The sequence below is a fragment of the Ostrinia furnacalis genome, unplaced genomic scaffold, assembly GCF_004193835.3.
Source record: "Ostrinia furnacalis isolate ACB-3 unplaced genomic scaffold, ASM419383v2 OfSCF0969, whole genome shotgun sequence".
Lineage (NCBI taxonomy): Eukaryota > Metazoa > Arthropoda > Insecta > Lepidoptera > Crambidae > Ostrinia > Ostrinia furnacalis.
The window spans coordinates 760-27,912 of NW_021131208.1; the positions used below are offsets into that span (position 1 = coordinate 760).

General features: G+C 40.9%; 2 protein-coding genes across 3 annotated transcripts in view; both read right to left on the minus strand.

Moving 5' to 3' along the window:
• Positions 1–1,291: 1,291 nt before the first annotated feature.
• On the minus strand, positions 1,292–7,113 carry LOC114350760 (probable ATP-dependent RNA helicase DHX35; the record flags this gene model as incomplete). The annotated part of the gene is made up of 6 exons (XM_028301676.1): positions 7,006–7,113; positions 5,699–5,758; positions 4,095–4,260; positions 3,426–3,523; positions 2,597–2,843; positions 1,292–1,455 (listed from the first exon to the last, which is right to left on the minus strand). Coding segments are annotated over exons 1-6 (843 nt in total), but the record flags the coding sequence as incomplete, so codon positions are not given.
• A 75-nt stretch (positions 7,114–7,188) lies between these two features.
• LOC114350758 (probable ATP-dependent RNA helicase DHX35) overlaps positions 7,189–27,153 on the minus strand; it is a 51,010-nt gene continuing 31,045 nt past the window's right edge. The window contains exons 3-9 of one of the 2 annotated variants that reach the window (XM_028301672.1): positions 20,235–20,399; positions 14,413–14,493; positions 11,832–11,891; positions 10,601–10,766; positions 9,840–9,937; positions 8,818–9,064; positions 7,189–7,368 (exon numbers count right to left, since the gene is read on the minus strand). In XM_028301672.1, the coding sequence (XP_028157473.1) occupies positions 7,223–7,368; positions 8,818–9,064; positions 9,840–9,937; positions 10,601–10,766; positions 11,832–11,891; positions 14,413–14,493; positions 20,235–20,399 (963 nt within the window). In that variant the 3' untranslated portion in view covers positions 7,189–7,222. The remainder of the gene's footprint in view (positions 7,369–8,817; positions 9,065–9,839; positions 9,938–10,600; positions 10,767–11,831; positions 11,892–14,412; positions 14,494–20,234; positions 20,400–27,153) is intronic. The other variant, XM_028301673.1, reaches the window with a different exon arrangement.

Genomic DNA, 27,153 nt, shown 5'->3' on the forward strand with positions numbered 1-27,153 from the left:
ACTTATCCGCACCGTAACGTAAACGCCTCGCCTCGCGGTGACAGCGCGCGATAGGCTATGACAGCTCGCGAAAGACGATGACAGCTAGCGAAAGGCGATACGGTGATGATCCCTTTCCGAGTTGATAAGTCTGCTATGAACTTTATTCGCATTCGACTACGGAACCTTTAAATGCTTACTACACATTCCAGCGTTTGATATTAATACGTTTCAGTACCACTCACTATCGGCTCAGTATTAAACCGAGCTAAGTAAACAATGGTACAGTAATGTACACACGACAGCACATCAGGCTACCCATTTTTGTCGCAAATTCGCTCTTATTACAACTGCACAACAACCCACAGTGGTTACGTTGACGTGCCCTCGTCTGTACATGTCGGAAATAATGGAACAAACGGATGTAGCGCGATAAACAAGCTTTACTACTATGTGCTACTATGTTGTGGTGACACTAAAAAGGTTTAGTTTGTAATTGAATTACGAGTATCATTGTTCATCACCATTTTAGTCTATTGAGCCCACTGTTAGGAGCAACCTTAACTTCGATCTCCCCCTATGTTCATCTAATTAATTTCGGTACGGGTCCAGTGATTGTTTAACTTTCCCCCGGGACAAACTTGACCTACACTGGGTTTTATTGGCGGTCAAGCTATATATCCTGGCTACGAGTTGCTGTGGTGGGAGCGACAGGTGGGAATAGTTCCATTTGTTAGGAGCAATCCCATCGAAGGATCACCCTAAAAGCACGAGCTTCCGCTCTTTTCATCCAGTAACTGCCAGCAATCTTCTCAAAGTCGAAGTATTTATTTGCAAATAATAGATACAATGGTTTAGGTGTTAAATTCTGGAGTTCGTCAGTCCATCATGCGTATCCTACGCTACGTTCTCGTTCTCTCATTTCATATAATAACTGATGGCATTTGGCAGGGCCATTGCAAATGTATTAGTGTACGCTGCGCTTGCGCATCATAGGTCCACTGTTTAGACTGTGCGTCCTCATAAGGATTTGTAGTGGCGTTTCAACTTCTGTGGGCTTTTATTCATCATCATCATTCAGCCACAGGACGTCCACTGCTGAATATAGGCTTGCCTTGGCCAATGACTTCCTCATCGCACGATTGGTAGCGGCCTGCAACCAGCGCCTACCTGCTACCTTTATCAGGTAGTCGGTACACCTTGCGGGTGGACATCCCACGCTGCGTTTTCCTCTTTTACTGGAGTTAATCCTGGCATATCTCTCCATACTTCGAAGGTTTTTTTGACCTGAAACGATCTGATGATGATGTACTTTTTCTTCCAGTATCTCCACGAGATCGGCCACAAAGTATGCGTGACGCAGCCTCGGGTAGCAGCCGCCGTGTCGCTGGCGTGCCGTGTAGCAGACGAGCGCGGCGAGCGGCTCGGCGAGCGAGTGGGCTGCGCGGCTGGGATGACGTCCACGCGTGGGCCGGACTGTGGGATTGTGGTGAGTTTTATACAAGACTAGCTCTAGTGTGCTGGAGTTAAGGTACACAATAGTAGACCAAGTGTGGATGACTTAAGGAACAAAATAAAGAAAGAAAGAAACATTATTATTGCAATGGACATCACAAAAGACAAAAGAGGTAAATAAAAAAAGACAAGACAGAGGTAACACATAAAACATACAATGGAAGAAAAAGTATACTGAGCAGTGCCCCTGTCGCACAGCGATGCCCATCGCAATGGGACCCCACTCAGCATATGCTGTGGCCCCCGGTGAGGAAGGCCACGACGCTGGTTTTCAGAGGGCTGTGGAGCAGGGATGACGTTGATACGCGGTCCGGGCAACGGGATTGTAGTGCGTGCGATGTTGTTCAAGAGTAAGACTAATATAGTTGACTTAGGGAACAAAATAGCTTGGCAGGCGAGTGGGCTGTGCTGCTGACATGGCGCGTGGGCCGGACTGCANCATTAAGTTGCTTACTTTGGGGCTAGCTGGCGCTGTGTGAAATTGTCCAAAGATTTATTTATTTATTATTACTATGGAATGGCCTCCCCCGAGGATTTCCTGTGTTGCCCGCATCCAGATGCTTCCAGCGACCTTAACATATCGTCGGTCTATCATGTGGGAGGCCTGCTATAACACTACGTATCACGAGTTCACCACTCGAGAACTTAACGGTCATCAGCTTTGCTACTTAAATTACATTAACATAATGCTAGTCAGATAAGGGTGACATTTTTTAGTTATTGTTGCAAAATCAATTTTTTTAGATAGATTTTACAGACCATAAGACTTCTCTTAATTAGGAGTTATTATAGTTACTCGCCATAGACAATCCCAGGTATATTTAACGCTAGTCTTTTGAATATTTGTAACCAGGACGACCTTCCTGACCCTGACATTCTTGTCCCCAATCTGGAACGCTTGAATCTGCTTATAGTGTCCCAAAAATGGAACAGTCTAAACTACTTACCATAGACAATCCCAGGTATAGTGGCACTGGTCTCTGCTATATTAGTAGCTAAGACGACCTTCCTAACGTTTCTGACCCCGATCTGGTTCTATAGTATCTGCTTATAGTGAGGCAGGAGTCACTGTCTCAAATATAGAACAGTCTAAATTACTCACCATAGACAATCCCAGGTATAGTGACACTCGTCTCCGCAATATTTGTAGCCAAGACGACCTTCCTGACATTCTTGTCCCCAATCTGGAACGCTTGTATCTGCTTGTAATGAGGTAGACTGCCATACATTGGCACCACGTTTAGATTGGCTGCTTGAACGCCGCTGGGGAAATGTCTTCTGTGTTTGTTCTTTTGGTTGTTTTCTTCTGCATAGGTACGAAGTGTGTCTAGAGCTTCGAGGATTTCCTCCTGAAAGCACTTGAAGATGTAAGATATAATTTTGTACACCCCCGCTTGATATTTTGAAAAAGCGATAGACAAAATGCCGCCTCTTACGAAATTCTCGGTTAGAATCAGGGTAAGCACGTTCTAAACCGTTAATTTCTCTCTAATTGTTATGTAACACTGTTTTAAACTTTTAAGTCTTCTTTTTCTTGTTTTAAAAGTTTTGGTTTTGTTTTAAAAGACTAACCAATCGGACCAAGTCATTGTATTTAAATCTTAGTTGAGGAATCACTGGCTACTAAGATACAGGTTGTAACCTAGTGTAGTAGTCATGGGACCCCCGATTATCTTGCCACTCTTTGTAACTTCTGCATTGTAATATGCATAATGTAACTTTTGGTTCAAATAAACGTTTGTTTTATTTTAAAAAAAAAATTACATCGTTAAAATGAAAAATAATGACCAAAAACAAAAAAAAATAAATCATTTTAGTTTTTATCAAAAAATCTAGTTTGGGCACGTTTTTGGGGGCATTTTTGTCGATAAAATTGACATAATAATATCGCCTTAAATTATCGCTAGCCCTGTCCCAAACACACTGTATACCTGAGACGTGAGGAAAGCCAGTACATCTCCAAAGGGCTCATTCTCGTGGATTTTTATGACCGTATCTACAGTCGCTTTCACGTAGTCCGCTACTGGCTCTGAAATTGAACATAGAATAACATTATTTACATATTTTCCGACACGGACTTTTCCTTGAATTTGACCTATGTTACTCAGGGATAATGTAGCATTTTAACGGTAAAAGAATTGTTGAAAACCGTCCAGGACTTCTCCAGTTTATTTGTTACAAACTTTTCTAAAGCCCGGTCTGCTACCCATCCTTATCGCTCGCGCGTAATTATGTTCCTGTCGCGCTCGCACACTCACTTAGGATGGGTAGCTTGGGGTCATTGGACAAAATTCTACGTGCTCACAGACCAGACTATATTACTAAAATTGAGATCTAGTGTTTATAGGAGCCGCTTCAAGAACTATTTATCTATATCTATAAAAGCAAAAGGTCACTGATTGACTGACTCACTCACCACGAAATCTCAGAAACTACAAGTGCTTGGAGTCTCAAACTTTGCATGGGGGCTCCTTTTAGAACGTAGGTGCTCACTAAGAACGGATTTTACGAAACTCCACCCCTAAGGGGGTAAAACGGGATCCACGCGTACGAAGTCGCGGGCGGCCGCTAGTTTAGAATAATTTGAAAAATAAAATTACCAGCCGAATAATAAACGTCTATAGGATGAGTGCGGCCCTGCATTGACATGATCACAGATGAGCTTCCCCGTTCTGAGTCCTTTTTGTCCCTTACATTGAAGAAGTCCCGAAGGAACTCCGCATCCATAGTCGCTGAGGATACCACAAGCTTGAGGTTCTTGCGTTTCTGTGAAGATAAATAATATACTTAGTTTAAGTAAAGCATACAGGGTGGAATTTTGTAATGCCAACTGGAGGGAAAGTACTCTTAATATTGTAGATAGAAAAAAAATCTCAAAGAAAACATTCCTTCATTTTTGAAAAGAAATAGAACTGCATTCAAAGATTGTGTTTTTATTACATCGTTCGTTAGGGTTAATTATAAGGATGAAATCTCTCTAACAAACTTGATAAATCAAATGAAAGGAAAACCATGAAATCTTAAATTATTTTAATTATGACAGAAAATTGTATGGTATGGTAGTGAATTTCGAAAAATTTTCGAAAATCTTTGAATGCAGTTCTTTCTTTTCAAAAATAAAGGAATGTTTACTTTAAGTAAAATGTTCTATTCACAGTATTAAGAGTACTTTCCTTCCAGGTGGCATTACAAAATTCCACCCTGTATAAAAGTGCGATGGAGCGTGCTATGCTCGGAGTTTCCATGCGTGATCGAATCAGAAATGAGGAGATCCGCAGGAGAACCAAAGTGACCGACATAGCTCGCAGAATCGCTAAAATCAAGTGGCAGTGGGCGGGGCACATAGCTCGTAGAGCTGATGGCCGCTGGGGCAGAAAAGTTCTCGAGCCGGAAGACGGTAGTGTGGGCAGCCACTAGGTGGACCGACGAACTGGTGAAAGTCGCGGGAGGTGCCTGGATGCGGGCGCAGGACCGATCTTTGTAGAAAACCTTGGGGGAGGCCTTTGTCCAGCAGTGGACGGATTCGGCTGAAACGAACGATGTAAATGTATTGAAAAATCTATTGCCTCTGGTCGGGGTTGAACCCACGGTCTTTCGGTTCATGGCACCTGCTCTAACCTCTGAGCTCCGCGATACGGAGATAATTAGGGAATCCCATCAGCCATAGTAAGGACAATCTGTTCAGATGGGGATTCTTGGATGGTTCAAACTTGAAGTGCAAGTGTGGTTTTGTTCCCCAGTCGACGAAATACATAATGTCGTGCCCTGCGTGCCCAAACAACTGCACGCAGGAAGATTTAATTAAGGCTACTGACAACGCCACTCTTGACGCTGTGTAGGTTTGTAGTCTAAACGACAAGAAGAAGAAGGGAACCCCATTAAAATAGTGACTGAGTTTCTTGCGCTGCTTCTTCTCAGCACTGGCCCATTTATTGTCCCGAAGCAGTGGTGGGGTTTATACTGGGACGTGTAAAAGTGCTTTTTAAAAGCCTACTTGCAAAAATAAATGAGTTTTATGTGTTTCCCCTCATGTTAAACTAGCCAGCCTTGTTTTTGTATAGGCTAGGTAGGGCAATTGCTACCCTTTAGACCAGCAGTCTTTTAAAGTTAAAAAAATGGCGTCAACGGAATTAAGACCAGTTCTAAATTGTAAAAATACGCTAAAATGCTATTTTGTAATATGAAACTCTGTGGCTTTACTCACTTTAGCTATTTTCTTTAGTAGCCCCATAAGCACGTCAGTCATTTGCGACCTCTCGTGAACCTGAAATTATACAAAAATATGTTAAGTACATAAAATAGCACTAGATACAAATAAGTTTTTAGTTTAGTGGTTTGAATTGCAATCTCTCAATCAGAAAGTACTAGTACTATATCATACAGTTGTATATCATAAGAATGTTGTAAAAAAAGAAATAAACAGCCACCTAGACCCAAAATAAGAAAAGCTTGTAATATGGGGCCAGATAACAAGGTATAATTAGACATTATCTCTTTTTATATCCTCAATATGTACTACTAGCTTTTGCCCTTGAAATTTATTTTGTCACAGATCGTTATAAATTATAGCCTATATAGGGNCTCTTGTCTTGCCCTCTATCTACAACTTACCTGTAGCACTTCTCGTTTATAGTACGGCCCGTTGTTCCCGGCCTCTCGCCCCCTCTCTCTTCTCCCTTTCTGTCTCTCCCTCCCTCTCTATCTATCTCTCTCTCTCTTTGTTCCTATCTATCTATCTCTAGCGACTCACCTGCAACACTTCCCTCGTGCAGTCCTGCCCGCGCGTCCCGCGCGCTGCGTGGCGTTGTTCTTGGCTATTGGAGCCACGCTCACAGTCGCCACGCCCACGCTTGGAGAGAAGTGAGGCAACTTGTGGAACCCGCAGTCTGTCACTGAGAGTAGCTGTGTCTTGTGTCGGTCTCTAGTCGCGGTCTTTAGTGTCAGTCCCTTGTCTCGGTCACTTGACTCGGTCTCTTATCTCGGTCGCTAATCGAGGTATCTAGCCTCTAGCATTCTATCCTCCTCTTTTTCTCTCCTTCTCTATCTAGACACGCACCTGTAACTTGCCGCGACTGGTCATAACCCTGGCATGACGTTGTTTCATGTCTCTCTCTCTCTCTTTCTCTAATAAATTACCTGTAGCACTCCCCGCTTATAGTCCTGCCCATTGCTTGATGTTGTTGCTGCTCTCTCCCTCCTCTCCTCTCTCTATTTATCTATCTCTCTCTCTAACAACTCATCACCTGCAGCACTTCTTCTTCTTCGCTTAAAGTCTTGCTTCCTGCGTGGCGTCGTTTCTTATCTCTCTCTCTGTCTCTCCCTACCACCTCTCTCTTTGTCTTTCTCTCTCTTATCTTGCTCTCTATCTACAACTCACCTGTAGCACTTCCCTCTTCCTGAGTGACGCTGTTTCTTGTCTCCCCCACCCCCTTCTATTTTTGTCCCTCTCTCTCGTCTTGTCTAAAAATCAAAAATCAAAATCAAAATCAAAGCCCTCTATCTACAACTTACCTGTAGCACTTCTCGTTTATAGTACTGCCCGTTGCGTGGCGTTGTTCCCGGTCTCTCTCCCTCTCTAGCAACTAGCCTGTAGCACTTCCCTCTTGCAGTCCTGTCCATTTTGGAGTTGTTCCCGGCCTCTCGCCCCCTCTATCTATCTCTCTCTCTCTCTCCCTACCACCTCTCTCTTTGTCTCTCTCTCTCTCTTATCTTGCCCTCTATCTACAACTCACCTGTAACATTTCCCTCGTGCAGTCCTGCCCGCGCGTCCCGCGCGCTGTGTCGCGTTGTTCTTGGATATTGGAGCCACGCTTATGCTGGCAACACCTACGTCCGGAGAGAAGTGAGGCAGCTTGTGGAACCCGCAGTCGATCACTGAAAATACAGACAGCATGTTAAGATATACACTGTGACATCAAGGACAACTTTCATCATCATCACTATTTTGTCGGCCGTTTGGTGTAGTGGTTCAGAACGGACTACTATGCCAAGAGGTCCCGGGTTCGATTCCCGGCCGGGCAGAAATTGAAATGATGAATTTTAATTTCTGTGACGGGTCTGGGTGTGACTATGTATAATATTTATGTATTTAAAAAAAAAAGTATATAAGTAGTATATCCGTTAAGCTAGCACCCATAACACAAGCATTAAGTTGCTTACTTTGGGGCTAGCTGGCGCTGTGTGAAATTGTCCAAAGATTTATTTATTTATTTATTTATTTATTATTACTATGGAATGGCCTCCCCCGAGGATTTCCTGTGTTGCCCGCATCCAGATGCTTCCAGCGACCTTAACATATCGTCGGTCTATCATGTGGGAGGCCTGCTATAACACTACGTATCACGAGTTCACCACTCGAGAACTTAACGGTCATCAGCACTGCTACTTAAATTACATTAACATAATGCTAGTCAGATAAGGGTGATATTATTTTTAGTTATTATGTTGCAAAATCATTTTTTTAGATAGAATTTACAGACCATAAGATTTCTCTTAATTCGGAGTTATTATAGTTACTCGCCATAGACAATCCCAGGTATATTTAACGCTAGTCTTTTGAATATTTGTAGCCAGGACGACCTTCCTGACCCTGACATTCTTGTCCCCAATCCGGAACGCTTGAATCTGCTTATAGTGTCCCAAATATGGAACAGTCTAAACTACTTACCATAGACAATCCCAGGTATAGTGGCACTGCTCTGCTATTTTAGTAACTAAGACGACCTTCCTAACGTTTCTGACCCCGATCTGGTTTTATAGTATCTGCTTATAGTGAGATAGGAGTCACTGTCCCAGATATGGAACAGTCTAAATTACTCACCATAGACAATCCCAGGTATAGTGACACTCGTCTCCGCAATATTAGTCGCTAGAACCACCTTCCTGACATTCTTGTCCCCAATCTGGAACGCTTGTATCTGCATTTAGCGAAGCAGAAGTTACTGTCCCAAATATGGAACAGTAAATTACTCACAATTTGTCAAAATTACTTACCATAGACTATCCCAGGTATAGTGACACTCGTCTCCGCAATATTTGTAGCCAAGACGACCTTCCTGACATTCTTGTCCCCAATCTGGAACGCTTGTATCTGCTTGTAATGAGGTAGACTGCCATACATCGGCACTACGTTTAGATTGGCTGCTTGAACGCCGCTTGTAAGTGTCTTCTATTACCATATCATAGACAACTTGAGGTATAGTGACACTAGTTTCTTTAATAATGCTAGCCGACACATGAATGCACCTGCATTTAGCGAAGCAGAAGTTACTGTCCCAAATATGGAACAGTAAATTACTCTCAATATCTGTTTAAATTACTCACCATAGACAATCCCAGGTATAGTGACGCTAGTCTCCGCAATATTTGTAGCCAAGACGACCTTCCTGACATTCTTGTCCCCAATCTGGAACGCTTGTATCTGTTTATAATGAGGTAGACTGCCATACATTGGCACTATGTTTAAGTTAGCCGCTTGAACGCCGCTCGGGAAATGTCTTCTGTGTTTGTTCTTTTGGTTGTTATCTTCTGCATAGGTACGAAGTGTGTCTAGAGCTTCGAGGATTTCCTCCTGAAAGCAGTTGAAGATCTATATCTATATATATAAAAGAAAGTCGTGTTAGTTACACCACTTATAACTCAAGAACGGCTGAACCGATTTAGCTGAAAATTGTCAGGGAGGTAGTTTAGAGCCAGGAGAAGGACATAGGATACTTTTTATCCCGTTATTTATTGCCATTAAGGCGGAACAAAGTTCGCCGGGTCAGCTAGTGTAAGATATAATTTTGCACGCCCCCCTTGATATTTTGAAAAAGCGATAGACAAAATGCCGCCTCTTACAAAATTCTCGGTTAGAGTCAGGGTAAGCACGTTCTAAACCGTCAATTTCTCTCTAATTGTTATGTAACACTGTTTTAAACTAAAGTTAAGTCTTCTTTTTCTTGTTATAAAAGTTTTGGTTTTGTTTTAAAAGACTAACCAATCGGACCAAGTTATTGTATTTAAATCTTAGTTGAGGAATCACTGGCTACTAAGATACAGGTTGTAACCTAGTTTAGTAGTCATGGGAATCGGGGGGATTATCATGCCACTTTTTGTAACTTCTGCATAGTAATATGCATAATGTATCTTTCGGTTCAAATAAACGTTTTTATTTTATTTATTTTTTAAAATTTACATCGTTAGAATGAAAAATAATTACCAAAAACAAAAAAAAAAAAAAATAATTTTAGTTTTTATCAAAAAATTTAGTTTGGGCACGTTTTTGGGGGCATTTTTGTCGATAAAATTGACATAATAACATCGCCTTAAAGTATTGCTAGCCCTATCCCAAACACACTGTATACCTGAGACGTGAGGAAAGCCAGCACATCTCCAAAGGGCTCGTTCTCGTGGATTTTTATGACCGTATCCACTGTCGCTTTTACGTAGTCTGCTACTGGCTCTGAAATTGAACATAAAATAAACATAAAATAACTTTATTTTACTGCTTTTGCCGAGGCTTATCCTCGTGAATATCAGTCTGCTAGGGGAAGAATAATAGACGTGTTGACATCACCAATCAATTGACGTACTTTTTAAAACTGTCAAAACGAAACTCTCCCATAGATTTTGTATGGCACTACAAGCAAGTGACGTCACTATTTTGTCAACTCAAATAAACTACTTTTTTCAATTACAATGCGACCAAAAATCGTAATTTACAGGTAATTTCAAATTAATTAAGTTTTTTAGACCAGAACGAAGTGTTTTTTTAGAAAAGTTGTGATTTCGAATTATTGGGGAATGTTGTCAAATTGTCTATTAGAACCATCCCTCCTATGTTACTCAGGGATAATGAAGCATTCTAACGGTACCTATAATAATTGTTTAAAACCGTCCAGTACTTCTCCAGTTTATTCAATACAAAAACACGAAACTTTCCTAAAATGGAAAACACGGGTCTTAACGCGACATTTAAGACCGAGTTACAATACATATGTACTTGACGGCTTGACGTTTCGGCAAAACTCGCGTCTGTCTGGCTGGGGTTTGTCTTAGAAATACGTGGTATCTTATGATTTCAAAATAAAATGAAATAAATATATAATTTGAAAAATAAAATTACCAGCAGAATAATAAACTTCTATAGGATGAGTGCGGCCCTGCATTGACATAATCACAGATGAGCTTCCCGGTTCTGAGTCCTTTTTGTCCCTTACATTGAAGAAATCCCGAAGGAACTCCGCATCCATAGTCGCTGAGGATACCACAAGCTTGAGGTTCTTGCGTTTCTGTAAAGATAAATAATATACTTAGGTTAAGTAAAGCATACAGGGTGGAATTTTGTAATGCCACCTGGAGGGAAAGTACTCTTAATATTGTAGATAGAAAAAAATTCTCAAAGAAAACATTCCTTTATTTTTGAAAAGAAATAGAACTGCATTCAAAGATTGTGTTTTTATTACATCGTTCGTTAGGGTTAATTATAAGGATGAAATCTCTCTAACAAACAGGCGCGGATCCACCGTTGTGGGCACTGTGGGCATGCCCACAACCCTAATTTGCTTGTTTTAATTATGATCTATTGATAAGATGGTCGATAGGCTGATGATAAAAACGGCTAACTGATGAGCCTTTAAAAAATCGAGCGTGAGTGAGTTCGTACTCCAATCCAACTCTCACTTTGCTATTTTTTGGTGGCTGTGCCCACAACCTTTTTTGAGGGCTGGATCCGCACCTGCTAACAAACTTGATAAATCAAATGAAAGGAAAACCATGAAATCTTAAATTATTTTAATTATGACAGAAAATTGTATGGTATGGTAGTGAATTTTCGAAAATTTTTCGAAAATCTTGTTCAAACTTGAAGTGCAAGTGTAGTTTTGTTCCCCAGTCGACGAAGCACATGATGACGTGTCCTGCGTGCCCAAACAACTGCACGCAGGAAGATTTAATGAAGGCTATTGACAACGCCACTCTTGTAGCGGAGTTTTGGGCTGACACTGTGTAGGTTTGTTGTCGACACGACAAGAAGAAGGAGAAGGGTTTCTTGCGCTGCTTCTTCTCAGCACTGGCCCATTTATTGTCCCGAAGCAGTGGTGGGGTTTATACTGGGACGTGTAAAAGTGCTTTTTAAAAGCCTACTTGCAAAAATAAATGAGTTTTATGTGTTTCACCTCATGTTAAACTAGCCAGCCTTGTTTTTGTATAGGCTAGGTAGGGCAATTGCTACCCTTTAGACCAGCAGTCTTTTAAAGTTAAAAAATGGCGTCAACGGAATTAAGACCAGTTCTAAATTGTAAAAATACGTTAGAAAATTTTTATTTTGTAGTATGAAACTCTGTGGCTTTACTCACTTTAGCTATTTTCTTTAGTAGCCCCATAAGCACGTCAGTCATTTGCGACCTCTCGTGTACCTGAAATTATACAAAAATACGTTAAGTATGGAAAACCTTGGGGGAGGCCTTTGTCCAGCAGTGGACGTCATTTGGCTGAAACGAACGAACGAACGTTAAGTAGGTACATAAAATAGCACTACGTCGTTCATATTGCAATTTGTTCAATGACAAAAATTCAAAAAAAATATCTAACAAAATATAAATTATTTATGGAGACTTCTATATTTATATTAAAAAGAACAAACAGCTTAGGAAACATTAGTTAAAAAACATTTGAGTGTCTTAAAAGATTTTTTCCCGTAAGCTGTTTTTTTACTCTCCTGTAAACTTGTAATTTTTGACATACATAGAACAAATTGCAATTTGAACGACGACTAGATACAAATAAGTTTTTAGTTTAGTGATTTGAATTGCAATCTCTCAATCTGAAAGTACTAGTACTATATCATACAGTTGTATATCATAAGAAAGAATATTGTAAAAAAAAATTAAACAGCGCCATCTAGTCCCAAAATGAGAAAAGCATTCAATATAGGGCCAGAGAACAAGGTATAATTAGACATTATCTCTTTTTATATCCTCAATATGTACTACTAGCTTTTGCCCTTGAAATGTATTTTGTCACAGATCGTTATAAATTATAGCCTATATACAGGGTGTCCCAAAAACAATGGATAACCCTGTAACCATCGATAGGCCTCGCCATGATCTCCCTAACGTCCATTTTTGACCCCAGTAAAAATATCACCGATTTCAAGATTTTTAAGTTTTTGTGCATTTTTAGAAAATTGCCACCTGCGATTACTTTTTCTCATGCCATTTCTACAAATGAGGATACTTTTCAATCTAGTTTTTTTCCTTATCACAAGGGATAGTTGGGCTATCAAAAGAAAAGATTTAACCTCTAAGCAAGTAATTCCTTAGTAAAATTGTTAAAGTCTTTACCTGTTTGAGTAACATTTTCACCCGTCTTGACAAAATCCGCCATAACTGTTTTTTTTTTAGTGTTTCCTATTGTAAATTATAAATCTACTGTACATTGATCTCGGAGCCATCTACTTAGTAAATTCAAATCTAACTAGAGTGATTCAAAGTCAGCACCTGACAATATTATTCTTAAAGCGGGCAATCACTACCAGTGGGCAATCACTCTCTGGTTTACCCTATGTTATTCTGGGTTATAAAAAATAATACTGTAGTTATTTTTTATAACCCAGTAGTGTAGTAGTGTAGTTTTTGCGTGAAAGAGTAACAAACATCCAGACATCCAAACATTCGCATTTATAATATTAGTAGGATGTAGTTATTGAAGTCATATTTATTTTCATACTCGTAATGAAATTAATTTATGATAAATATAATAGTATAGTACAAGCTTTGCTTAGTTTGGGACTAGAGGCGCAGTGTAAAATGTCCAAGGATATTTATTTATTATTTATTATTATTATTATAAACTATACTTTAAATTTAAATCAAAATAATTACAGCGACACTTTATTTTCCTTCATAAAAACAGGAAAATCATAAATAAACATACATATTTCCTTGTGATTTACCCATTTCATGGACTTATTAATAGCAAAACCAATTATCATTATAAAATAACATTAAGTTATATTGTGTATGATGATTTACACACAATCTGTCGGCCGTTTGGTGTAGTGCTTTGTAACTATTAAGGTCAGGGGTTCGATTCCCGCACAATACGAGTACAAACATTTGTTTACGTTCGTTTCAGCCAAATGACGTCCACTGCTAAAGCCTGGTCCGTGAGCACGTAGAATCCCGTCCAATGACCCCAAGCTGCCCATCCTTGTCGCTCGCACGTAATTATGTTGCTGTCGCGCTCGCACACTCACTACGGGCGCGCGTCGCACAGTCGCGACAGCAATATAATTAAGCGCGAGCGATAAGGATAGGTAGCTTGGGGTCATTGGACGGGATTCTACGTGCTCACGGAACAGGCTTTAGACAAAGGCCTCCCTCAAGGATTTCTATGACAACCAGTACGAATTATATTGCTAAAATCAAGTGGCAGTTTGCGGGGCACATAGCTCGTAGAGACGATGGCCTTTGGGTATTGGGGCTAAATAGTTCTCGAGTGGCGATCACGGGCCGGAAGACGTAGCATGGGAAGGCCTCCCACTAGGTGGACCGACGATCTGGTGAAGATCGCGGGAAGAGCCTGGATGAGAGCAGCGCAGAACGGGTCGTAAACATTTGTGTGCATGAACATATTTGTTTGTATTATGGGACCACCTCTCGTTCCAACCGCTGCAACTCCTGTGTAGCCAAGATCTACATATTAACCGCCAATAAAACCCAACCAGTGAAGGTTGAGTTATTTGTGAATATTATCAAATCTGACGACCTGATAAAGGTAGCAGGAAGGCGTTGGATACAAGCCGCTACCAACCGTGCGATGTGGAAGTCATTGGGGGAGGCCTATGTTCAGCAGTGGACGTCTTGTGGCTGAAATTATGATGATGATGATAATGAAATTTTTCCTCTTTATAATATTAGTGTGGATAATAGTTACCTCGTCAAGAACGATGCAGGAATACTGCATCAGAAGCGGCGACGCAAACATTTCCCGAAGCAGGACTCCTTCGGTCATGAACTGAAAGGAAAATAAAACAGTGTTATACAACAGAACAGACTAAAGAAAACAAAAAAAAACTTTTAAAAGAAAAACTGCATTCTTGATGTCCATGGATTTTTGACACAAAAATTGAAATCAATATCGATTCGTTCAGACAGATATAAAGAAATATTGAACACGTCAAACATGCAGATAAATCTCAGAATCATTTATTTATTTTATTGTTATTTGTTGTTCTTTAAATATTAGCAAATAAAAACTCTGACTATTTAAAATTTGAGAATGCGTCAATCATAACTCCTCCTATGACGTTGCGAGTCCAATGACAGTTTAACTTTACCCCGTGACAAACTTGACCTTCACTGGTTGGGTTTTTATTGGCGATCAAGCAGTAGATCCTGGCTACACAGGAGTTCCAGCGGTGGGAACGAGAGGTGGGAATAGTCCCGTAAATGTATAGAATAAATCCACTCATCAATCTACATTAAACTGGCTAGACAATAACTTAACCTCTGGTCTCTGGTCAACTGACAGTCAATTAAAAGGTTATAGATGTCGCTGTGATCAATTAGATCGTGCTTCGTATGATTTGATTGTCTAATCAATGATTGCATTAGCCGAGAATGTGTCTACGTCATCAGGGAGTTCAAGTCTTCATTGTAGGAGCACGACCCTCTCCAATTTCGTTTCATCATTTCAGCCACAGGACGTCCACTGCTGAACATAGGCCTCCCCCAATGACTTCCACATCGCACGGTTGGTAGCGGCCTGCATCCAGCGCCTTTTATCAGGTCGTCGATCCACCTTGTGGGTGGACGTCCCACGCTGCATTTTCCGGTACGCGGCCTCCATTCCAGAACCTTGCTGCCCCATCGGCCGTCAGTTCTGCGTACTATGTGCCCTGCCCACTGCCACTTCAGCTTGCTAATCCGTCGGGCTATTTTCGTTTGTTTCAACCAAATGACGTCCACTGCTGGACAAAGGCCTCCTCCAAGGATTTCCATAACGATGAACGATATTCCAGTTCGCATCTTAACGATAAGTCAGCCTAACAGTGTTAATCTTGATGTGCAACCACAACGTTAAATAGGTACTTAACTTTCTGAGTTATAATTGTGAATACATTTAAACCATTATTTACCATTCCATTCCTAATTGAGCATAAATATATCACGTATCTCGTTCGCTCACATCATACCTAATATACTGTCATCTCTTTCTATCATCACATACTAAAATTACGTTAAAACCAGTCAAATTGAAATGCAGAAGGCGACTTGGTCGTGACTGGAATATTTTGTCTATCAAATTGAATACAGGGTGGAAACGATAAGTGATCTCATTCGATTATTTCTAAACTATACAAGATATCGAAAAACTGGTTACTAATCCTGAAAGTGCTTCACAAGCTCTATCCAACGGTACCAATATTAGGTTACAGAATTAACTGGATCTATCCGAAAATTGTATGTTTTGAGCCTCTATACTAAATGTGTGCCAGCCAAACGACAATAGAAGTTTTTTTTTTTGTATTAAATAATAATTTTAATAAACACTTAAAATGAACTCTGTGCAATTTATGCATTCTTATTTAAAATTATTCTTAGAAAATATTGGTTTTAGGCTTTACTTGCTATAATATTAACAAGACATGAGTGCCATGACTGTGGCTGTACTAAATGTATGGAAGCTGGAAACATTGAATTTTCGAATGGATCCAGTTTATTTTATAACCTATTATTGATACCGTTGGATAGAGCTCGTGAAGCACTTTTAGGATCAGTAACCAGTTTTTCGATATCTTGTATAGTTTAGAAATAATCGAGTGAGATCACTTAACGTTTCCACCCTGTATACAAACAAATTGGCGAGCTAAGTGCACGTTGTGCAAGAAGCAAGAATCTGATACTTGGGTGTCTTTGAAACTCAAGTAAATAATTACTGAGGACTCACAATTTTACCCAAATAGTCGACCAGCAATGGTTATGTAGGGCAAAAATATAACTAAAATAAATTAGGGGCAGTGCAGAAAAGTTTTCGAGTGGCAACCACGGGCTGGAAGACGTAGCGTGGGCAGGCCTCCTACTAGGTGGACCGACAATCTGGTAAAGGTCGCGGGAAGAACCTGGATGCGGGCAGCGCAGGACAGTTCATTGTGGAAAACCTTGAGGGAGGCATTTGTCCAACTGTGGACGTCATTTGGCTGAAACGAACGAGGGGCAGTCCAGGACCGGCCGTTGTGTTCCACAATCTTTCATCTTTGGCAGAGGCCTTTGTCCAGCAGTGGATGGCATTTGGTTGAAACGTCAAATGTAATGAGGGCTATTGTTTTTATACTTAACAGTTGGCACCCCTGGCGATTGACAGGACCTTACTCTACAGTGGTGCCATCTTGATGAGTGCAAATGCGATAGTCCTCGTACCACTTTAGCGCTCACCAGTTGGTGCCACTGTCTTCGCTACTAGCAAGTGACAGGACCTTACTCTACAGTGGCGCTAACTGGTAAGCGCTAAAACGATAGCCCTCATTATGTCCAGTAAATTGCTAATCAAACCCTGGGAAAAAAGGAATAATCGAAATTCAAATTATTTTATTGCATGTCAAATAGGTCCTGAACTGAATCTCGCGAAAACCAGTTACAAAATAAAACTGTGAATAAATTAAGGAAGCACTTGGATGCGGGTAGTGCAGGACCAGTCGTTATGGAAATCTTTGGAGGGAGGCCTTTGTCCAGCAGTGGACGGCATTTCGTTGAAAATTGAACGTTGTCCAGTAATTGCAAATTGCAACCTAGGAAAAAAGCTATAATCCTGAACTGAAACGCGCGAAAACCAGTTACAAAAACCCGCTCTGGGGATTTACTCTAAAACGCTATTTACTTCAGCCTGCCTGTCACCGTCACGCATGCTGCCATCTCGCTTTGCGTGAGAGGGATGGCAACAATCGAAACTTCAGATAACATAATAACGTTTTTCGAAGTTCGCGCTAACCGCTCCGCTCGTAAACATAAGCACACATAATCGCGGCCTAAGCAAGTTTTACCGCAAGATGGCGCCACCATTGCGTCAGCAGTGGCGTGATTTGAGAAAGGTCTGATTCGGAGACATCCCGGCACGTCTCTGATACTAATCTTTAGTGTTGTGTAGGTACCTAATTAAAATACATATATCTTTTTCTAGATCTATTTCTTAAAAATATTAAAAAGCTGTTATTTATAGATTATTGAATATTTAGAAATTCGATCTCGATTGTAGATTAATGGTAAAAACAGTCATCTGCAATATTGCATTTCTTCTGTCACTTTTACACAACACAAGTTATATTTGGGACGTCACTAAATGCCCTGAAAAAGGTCTACATAGTTACCTACTACTAGTAATAAAGAAAAATTGAAGCGACAGTTCTTGCAAAACTTCCGATGCAGTCAATTTCTGCAAGTAGGTAGTTTTTTTTTAAACAAGTCGACATAGAATCGACAAGTCACCTCTTTTATGAATCAGATGATGGCGCCACCATTGCGTCAGCGGTGGCGTGATTTGAGAAAGGTATTATTTTAGACATCCTAACGCGTGCGAGCAGTTTGTTTAGACTAGGTGACCGACGATAACTTAATAAAACTGGCTAATAGATATACAGGGTGATTTTGTAATGAGTATCCAAATATTTTTAATAAGCTCTATAGAAAAATTTAAGAATACTACTTTATTTTAATCGTGGTATTTTTCGCAAAAAAAATATGTCCATAAAAATATTTCTATGAACGAATTAAATTATCCACGTATGCCAATTTTGGAACCGCGCGCAGCAGATTAAAATAGTTGTTTTCTTTACGTAAATCGATTAAGTTACTGATTTCTGAGTCCTTCCTAATAAAAATTTAGACACTGATTACCAATTCACCCTGTATTATATGATATTAGGTGATGAGGGTCCGTAAAAACAACGCTCTAAACTCGGTCTAGTTCTAGTTTCTGTCTTGAATAGATCTTAGTATTTTACCAAAAAGAAAATAGCTATGTTTACATTAATGTAACTGGCTGACACATGCATGATTCATTACACCACTGACCACATTAACCGAGTCTTTAAAGATTAAAAGAGTAGTCATTAGCGAATGGTCCTGAGTTTTATTAATATTTATTTACTTATTGATAAAGGTACACCAACAGCAAAATAAATAACACATTCGCAGTATACATTATCACTCCCAAGTAGGTCAGTCTTTTAATGACTGGGCCGATAACCGTTGTCTTTGCACGTCCTGGGTTTGACTCCCAAATATGGCGGGGACTATTCCCACCGCTGCAACTCCTGTGTAGCCAGGATCTACAGCTTGACCGCCAATAAAAACCCAACCAGTGAAGATAAGTACCTACCTATGGCAGTCTTGTATATCATCATAACACCACTCACACTCCTGAATCGAATGTACCTATTACTACTATTTCTATTTATTTATATTAACCGGCAGACAGTGGTGACTGAGTTTGTTGCGGCGCTTCTTCTCAGCACTTGCCAAATGTTGGTCTCGAAGCGCTGGTAGGGTAAAAAGATTATGAGACATGTAGAGGCTCCTTAAGAGCAAAATGACGATTTGTAAGAACTATTTATTAGTCTGAACAAATAAAGAAATTTTGACTTTGACTTTGACACAATCTTGCAGTCCGGCCCACGCGCCATGTCAGCAGCACAGCCCACTCGCCTGCCAAGCTATTTTGTTCCCTAAGTCAACTATATTAGTCTTACTCTTGAACAACATCGCACGCACTACAATCCCGTTGCCCGGACCGCGTATCAACGTCATCCCTGCTCCACAGCCCTCTGAAAACCAGCGTCGTGGCCTTCCTCACCGGGGGCCACAGCATATGCTGAGTGGGGTCCCATTGCGATGGGCATCGCTGTGCGACAGGGGCACTGCTCAGTATACTTTTTCTTCCATTGTATGTTTTATGTGTTACCTCTGTCTTGTCTTTTTTTATTTACCTCTTTTGTCTTTTGTGATGTCCATTGCAATAATAATGTTTCTTTCTTTCTTTATTTTGTTCCTTAAGTCATCCACACTTGGTCTACTATTGTGTACCTTAACTCCAGCACACTAGAGCTAGTCTTGTATAAAACTCACCACAATCCCACAGTCCGGCCCACGCGTGGACGTCATCCCAGCCGCGCAGCCCACTCGCTCGCCGAGCCGCTCGCCGCGCTCGTCTGCTACACGGCACGCCAGCGACACGGCGGCTGCTACCCGAGGCTGCGTCACGCATACTTTGTGGCCGATCNTAAAATAAAAAATAAATAAGTCCGGCCCACGCGCCATGTCAGCAGCACAGCCCACTCGCCTGCCAAGCTATTTTGTTCCCTAAGTCAACTATATTAGTCTTACTCTTGAACAACATCGCACGCACTACAATCCCGTTGCCCGGACCGCGTATCAACGTCATCCCTGCTCCACAGCCCTCTGAAAACCAGCGTCGTGGCCTTCCTCACCGTGGGCCACAGCATATGCTGAGTGGGGTCCCATTGCGATGGGCATCGCTGTGCGACAGGGTGGCACTGCTCAGTATACTTTTTCTTCCATTGTATGTTTTATGTGTTACCTCTGTCTTGTCTTTTTTTATTTACCTCTTTTGTCTTTTGTGATGTCCATTGCAATAATAATGTTTCTTTCTTTCTCTATTTTGTTCCTAAAGTCTTCCACACTTGGTCTACTATTGTGTACCTTAACTCCAGCACACTAGAGCTAGTCTTGTATAAAACTCACCACAATCCCACAGTCCGGCCCACGCGTGGACGTCATCCCAGCAGCACAGCCCACTCGCTCGCCGAGCCGCTCGCCGCGCTCGTCGGCTACGCGGCACGCCAGCGACACGGCGGCTGCTACGCGAGGCTGCGTCACGCATACTTTGTGGCCGATCTCGTGGAGATACTGTAAGAAAAAGCACATCATCATCAGTTCATTTTAGGTCAACAAAAATTTCAAAGCATGGCGAGAGATGCCAGGATTCGTTCGTTCGTTTTAGCCGAAAGACGTCCACAGCTGGACAAAGGTCTCCCCCAAGGATTTCCACAAAGACCGGTCCTGCGCCGCTCGCATCCAGCCACCTCCCGTGACCTTCACCAGATCGTCGATCCACCTAGTGGGAGGCCTGCCCACGCTCGCTACGTCTTCTAGCTCGTGGTCGCCACTCAAGAACTTTCCTGCCCCAGCGTCCATCAGCTCTACGATCAGTGCCTCGCCCACTGCACACAGGATTAACTCACTCCAATAAAAGCCTACAGAAGGCGGACGAAACGACACTACATATCCTTGTGAGGACTCACAGTCTGTGAACTGTGGAGTGGACCTAGGATGCGCAAGCGTTGCTTACACTAATACATACATTTGCAATGGCCCTGCCAAATGTTACCAGTTATTATCAGAAATTACGAACACGGTTCCACAAACGTAGCGCAGGATACGCACGATGGACTAACATCTCAAGAAGACTGCTAGCAGTGACTGGATCATCATCATATCCTTTCAGCCACAGGACGTCCACTGCTGAACATGGGCCTCCCCAAAGTGACTGGATGACAGAAGCAAAAGCTCGTACTTTTTTCCGTTCCTTTAGGGAGGCATGCTTCTAAAAGAGGACTGTCATAGATTAAAATGGTGATGAATGATGATACTCGCAATTCAATTACATTTTTAGTGTCGCCACAACATAGTAGCACATAGTAGTAAAGCTTGTTTATCGCGTTACATCCGTTAGTTCCATTATTTCCGACATGTACGTTCTATGCCATTGTTTACTTAGCTCGCTTTAATACTGAGCCGATAGTGAGTGGTACTGACTGAAGCGTATTAATATCAAACGCTGGAATGTGTAGTAGGCATTTAAGGGTTCCGTAGTCGAATGCGAATAAAGTTCATAGCAGACTTATCAACTCGGAAAGGGATCAACGGATCAACGCCGTATTGCCTTTCGCGAGCTGTCATCGCCTTTCGCACGCTGTCAATCGCGAGGCGAGGCGTTTACGTTACGGTGCGGATAAGTGTGCGTTGCAGTATTTGTGCAGTTTCATACAAAGAATACTGACCAAGTGACCATCTCGGGTTATTACGGTTACGATCCCTTTCCGGGTTGATAAATGTGCTACGTCCTTAATGGAAGAATTACTTCAAAATAAGAATAACTGGTTTGAATGCGACACGTTGGGGTGCCAAGATCACCCGAAAGTCGGATGTATCCGAATTTAAATTATTATAGGTTAGATAATCTTTTATTGGAAACATTCCAGAATATTTCCAATTCAAAAAGATTCACCTAGGTAGGTCAACTATCGAGAAAGAGATCAATAGTCGAATTCAGGCCGTTGGGGCAGAAAAGTTCTCGAGTGGCGACCACGGGCTGGAAGACGTAGCGTGGGCAGGCCTCCTACTAGGTGGACCGACGATCTCGTAAAGGTCGCGGGAAGAGCCTGGATGCGGGCAGCGCAGGACCGTGCATTGTGGAAAACCTTGGAGGAGGCATTTGTCCAGCAGTGGACGTCATTTGGCTGACACGAACGAACGAACGAAGTCGAATTCAACTCGACTGGGAAGTGTTCGGGAAACTACACAGTATCGACGAAAGTCTACATGCAGTGTGTGTTACCAATGAATACAATAATAATATAATGGTTCTGAAACGTGGCCTCTCACTGTTTAAAAAAAAGCTCAAAGTTGGAGGAGAGCTCTATATTCAGTGTTTCTTTACGAGATCAGAAATGAGATCCGTAAACGAACTAAATGACGGTGCTTTTTTGTACTTTCAATGAACAAGTTTTCATTATTAAATACGGAACCACAGGCCCGTACTGGCAACATTCCGCTTAGATACTGGTACCCGATCGATCTGGCTCAGGCCATAGATTATAGATAGCACGTCATTAAACACACAGGGCCTATCAACGAAGCTTAGTCAGACAAAAGCAATTAAAACAACAATTCATCATCATCATCATTTCAGCCACAGGACGTCCACTGCTGAACATAGGCCTCCCCCAATGACTTCCACATCGCACGGTTGGTAGCGGCCTGCATCCAGCGCCTTCCCGCTACCTTTATCAGGTCGTCGGTCCACCTTGTGGCTGGACGTCCCACGCTGCGTTTTCCGGTACGTGGCCTCCATTCCAACAAACAACAATTACATAGGTATAAAACAACTGATAAGGATCTTAATCTTTGAGCTAGTACCTGCTTTCTATCTATTGTGATAACAATATGAATCAGTTTAAAGTTGCTACACAGGCCACCTTCAGGCTTTATCATCATTAACTCAACAATAAACAAAATAGCATTCTTTGCAAATTAGCAATACCTACTAATATTATAAATGGGAAAGTTGGTCTGTGTCGCTTTCACGCCTAAACCATTGAAAAATTTGGCATAGAGACAGTTTGAGTCCGGGAAAGGACATGGGATAGTTTTTCAATCAAATATCGGCATTCGGCGCGAGGGGGATGGCAACATTCGAAACTTCTGAACGTTTTTCACAGTAACCCCGTTGCACATTGCAGTCCTACATTTCTTATCAGTATTTGTGGTATTACGCCTACCCAAGTGCATTCTTTTGCGAAATCAACGTCAGCAGATTTATAAATACCTAGTGACTTCATCGATCAACATGGAAAGCATTGGGGGAGGCCTATGTTCAGCAGTGGACGTCCTATGGCTGAAATGATGTTTACGATGATAATGACTAGGCAAAAACACACAAAAAAGTATCGCTATCTTTATCTGACTTATAATTATTTATCACAAGGTTGCCAGATATAATACAATCGATTCATTCGTTCATTAATCATTATGTGACACCTGGCTTTGGTATCATCCATTAGTCACTATACAATTTAGTTGTTTACTGATCAATTAATCAATCTGAATCGATTACACCTAAAATAAGGTAATATTAAATGTCTGCCTGTAAATCATTGGTTCCCAAAGTGGGGAAGCGCCCCCCAGGGGAGTAGCAGACCTTTAACACTGCAGTACACGCGCCCCTTTTTTTACACGAATACACGCGCGGCCTACTCTGGTAAGCCAATTTAAAATCACTGTAAATCAGTTTATAAGCAAATTACGAATAGAATTACTATGTAAATGATAAAAGTGTTTATTATAGTTATTTTATAATCAAAATTTCTTTATATAACTATTTGGGATCAAACATTATAAACAGATTTAAAAGTTGTAAATTTTTTGGACCAAAATTGCACTCTGAGACCAATGTCAACAAAAACAATTTGACTGGAAAAATATGATTAGTTTTTTATCTGTCATAGTATTCATGACTTTCTACTGCCTGGTACACGGTGTAAATCCATTTGTTACAAGTCTTTCATAATTTTTTTGTCGAGTGATTTCGGGCTTTAGAGTAGACCTGTAGTTTTGACGGCCAATTTCAGAAAAGTGCGCAGACTCTAGCGACCCAAGCTTTACTGGCTTACTGACAAATTTAGTAAACGAGGCTTTCCTGGAATGCCAGCTCTCTGGCGCAAGTTTTCAAAAAGTCATAGCGTAAAATGTTACCCTGGTCTACTATAGTAGTCCGCGCGTGTACTCTAGTGTTAATANATATATTTCTGATATTAAGTCCTAACAAATAATAGTAGTTACATTTCTGTTGGTTTTACGCCCAGATTCCATAGAAAAGTGCCCATCATCCTTTTAATGACCATTTTTAGAAACTCGTGAAGACTGGTGACAAAATATATTCAGGATAATAATATATTCAAAATACGTTCAGGAAGGAAAGTTAAGTTGTCGGTCTAATTCAGTTCAGTTTGTTTAATACTGAAAATATTTGACCATTTGTAATAGTAATACCATAAAAAATAAAATACATTTTTGACTTTATATATGATAATTGAACAAAATGAGTGATCTGTGTGTTAGTGGATATTCAAATTTTTTTTTTTTTTCTTCTGTGCTTCATCTGCAATCAGTCTTCCGACTATGAGCGGATGAGTTGTAGTGCCCTTGGGCCTCGNTTTAAAGGGGGCGGGCCATCTGTGTACTTAAGTAAAAACAACCTGCGACCGCTGAGAGAATGCATTCCAGACTGCTCAATACGACAAATAAATAATCTTGACTGGAGGAATTTTTTGTATGGTCGAAAGGGGGCGCGTCTCAAATAAGTTTGGGAACCAATGCTGTAAATGAAATGGTGCGCGCGCGCAACGCACGCCCGACTGCGGCGATAGCAAATGCGCTTGCATCATTTTAGTCGTAAACCTAGAACGTAACAGATAATAGACATGGGATCAATAAATAGGTGTAGGTATGTTGCACTATTTCTTAATAAATAAATCAATCAAAATCAAAAAATCAAAATCAAAAATATTTATTCAGTTTAGACCACAAGTGGCACTTATGAACGTCAAAATATACCTAGTAAATAATAAAAAAAGAAAAGGTAGCCCATAAGGGGCACATTACATGTCTCCTTATCTTTGGGCCCTACCAGCGCTTCGAGACAAACGTCATATGGCAAGTGCTGAGAAGAAACGCCGGAACAAACTCAGTCACCACTAATTGCCAGGAATTATCTAACGGTAAGATTAACGAAATTCAAGTAGGTACATCAAATACGTGCAGACTCTGCAGACTGAACTGACAATCATTTATTGTTCTAATTGTGGTACATGTCTTCCCGTCCAAGTTCCTATCAACCTGTCTCCCGCTTTGTACTTAAGGGCTGTTTATTCCCGTTGTCCCCATCCCCACCAGGCTTATCCCCACAGGTGGGAATTTGGCCAGTGAAGACAATGGTAATTTAATAAAACTCATTTGATTTTTTCAAGTGGGCTTTTAAAAAGTATCAGAGTATTGACTCTACCACTGCTTCGGGACAAGGAATGGGCCAGTGCTGAGAAGAAGCAGCGCAAGAAACTCTGACAGGAGGCATTTGTCTTGTTTCAAGTGTGTGAATTTTAAACAAAATTAAAAATAGTTTAGGATATTAATATCAGTTGACGTAAAATTTTCATATTACGTCAATGTTTAAGACGCGAATGAATTGAAATTCAAATATTGAGAAGATACCTACTATTCATCAAAGACCTTTTGTCTTCAATGTCTTATGTTTGACCTTTGTTAAAACTAAATGTTTAGTAAAAACACGTTGTTAACAATGCCGTTTTATTAAAATGCAAATAATGCATAAGAATATTGGCTGTTGCTATCAAAAATAAAACATTAAATTCCCAAATTAAATCGTTCCTTTCAATCAAATGCCGTCCACTGCTGGACAAAGGCCTCCCTCAAGGATTTCCACAAGATCGGTCCTGCGCTACCCGCATCCAGGTGCTTAACGTGCGAACTTCTCCAGATGTTCGGTGGTGTGGGAGGCCTGTTACTGACAAATATTTTGGGAAGTACCTGGATGCGAGCAGCTCAGAACCGATCATTGTGGAAATCCTTGAGGGAGGCCTTTGTCCAGCAGTGGACGTCATTTGGCTGAAACTGACTGATTTGGGCGAAGATTAGTATCACATGTTTGTGACATGTCACATCACAAGACGTGACAAAAGCCCACTTAATCATTACCCCACGATTTTGGAAACGTGCAAATTGACACTTTTAGCAGCACTTTGACAAATGGACAACAACACACCACTTTGTGTTATGGAAGCAATTTAATTAACATCCTCACCTAGGCATTATTTTATTACGTGGGTGCAGTTTGTGACACTCATCATATCGACTTACTACCTACACTGCTAGTCTACCAAATTTTTGTCCTGAATCTGTCATTATACTCTTTGAAAGCATGGAAAGAATACAACACAGCCAGAATTTTGGGCTGATGGCTTAATGGTCAAGCATTTTGAGTTGACAAAAAATATTTTTGTTCTCCGGGACTTTTAGAAAATGGCAGCTCCATTCTTAAGTGTTGCAAACTGACTCTGAGTTGAAGTCAAAAGTCACTCAAATTCCATACACAAACACCGGTTATGGTTATAGTTAAGTTTGTGCATAGCCTATTGGGCTAGTCTTGAAGACTGAATTTTGGACGGTAAAGTAATATAATGCAAAAATATTAATCGGCTCATAGTTCCCATGTAGTGACGTCATGAACTAATATTCGAGCATTAACCTGATTAAAATAAAGTAGACTACTTACTTATTATACTTTACAATATTAATGTAAAAGCCTTTCTCATTTTATAAGGGTGATTCTGGTTAAAGTGGTGATCAAGTACCAACTTATTGAAAACATCGAAATCTTAAGTGACTGAGAAGTCACTGAACACAAGAAAAAAAATAAGAGGTAGAGATACTTCTTATTTTTTTCTTATCGACATTTGAACTGCTTTTGCCCTCCGCCAGTAATATTACAGGCGAATAGAGATAATAATTAATTATTATAAAAAGATTAAGAGTAGCCGCACACCGTTGATTTTTCGTCGGCCGATATTTTAGTCGGGCAGTCGATCAGTATGGGCATGTATGGGAGTGCGCACATTACGCCGATTCGATTTGGCCGATTCTTCATACAATTTAAAATCGGGCACAACTATCGGCCAACTAAAAATCAACGTCAATCAACCAAATAAAAAGGTGTGCGCCTACTCTTAAGTGATATTAAATACAAATAGGTATATTCAACAGTGGCTGCACAAATGCAAACCCAACAAGTTCACAACCTTGGGTC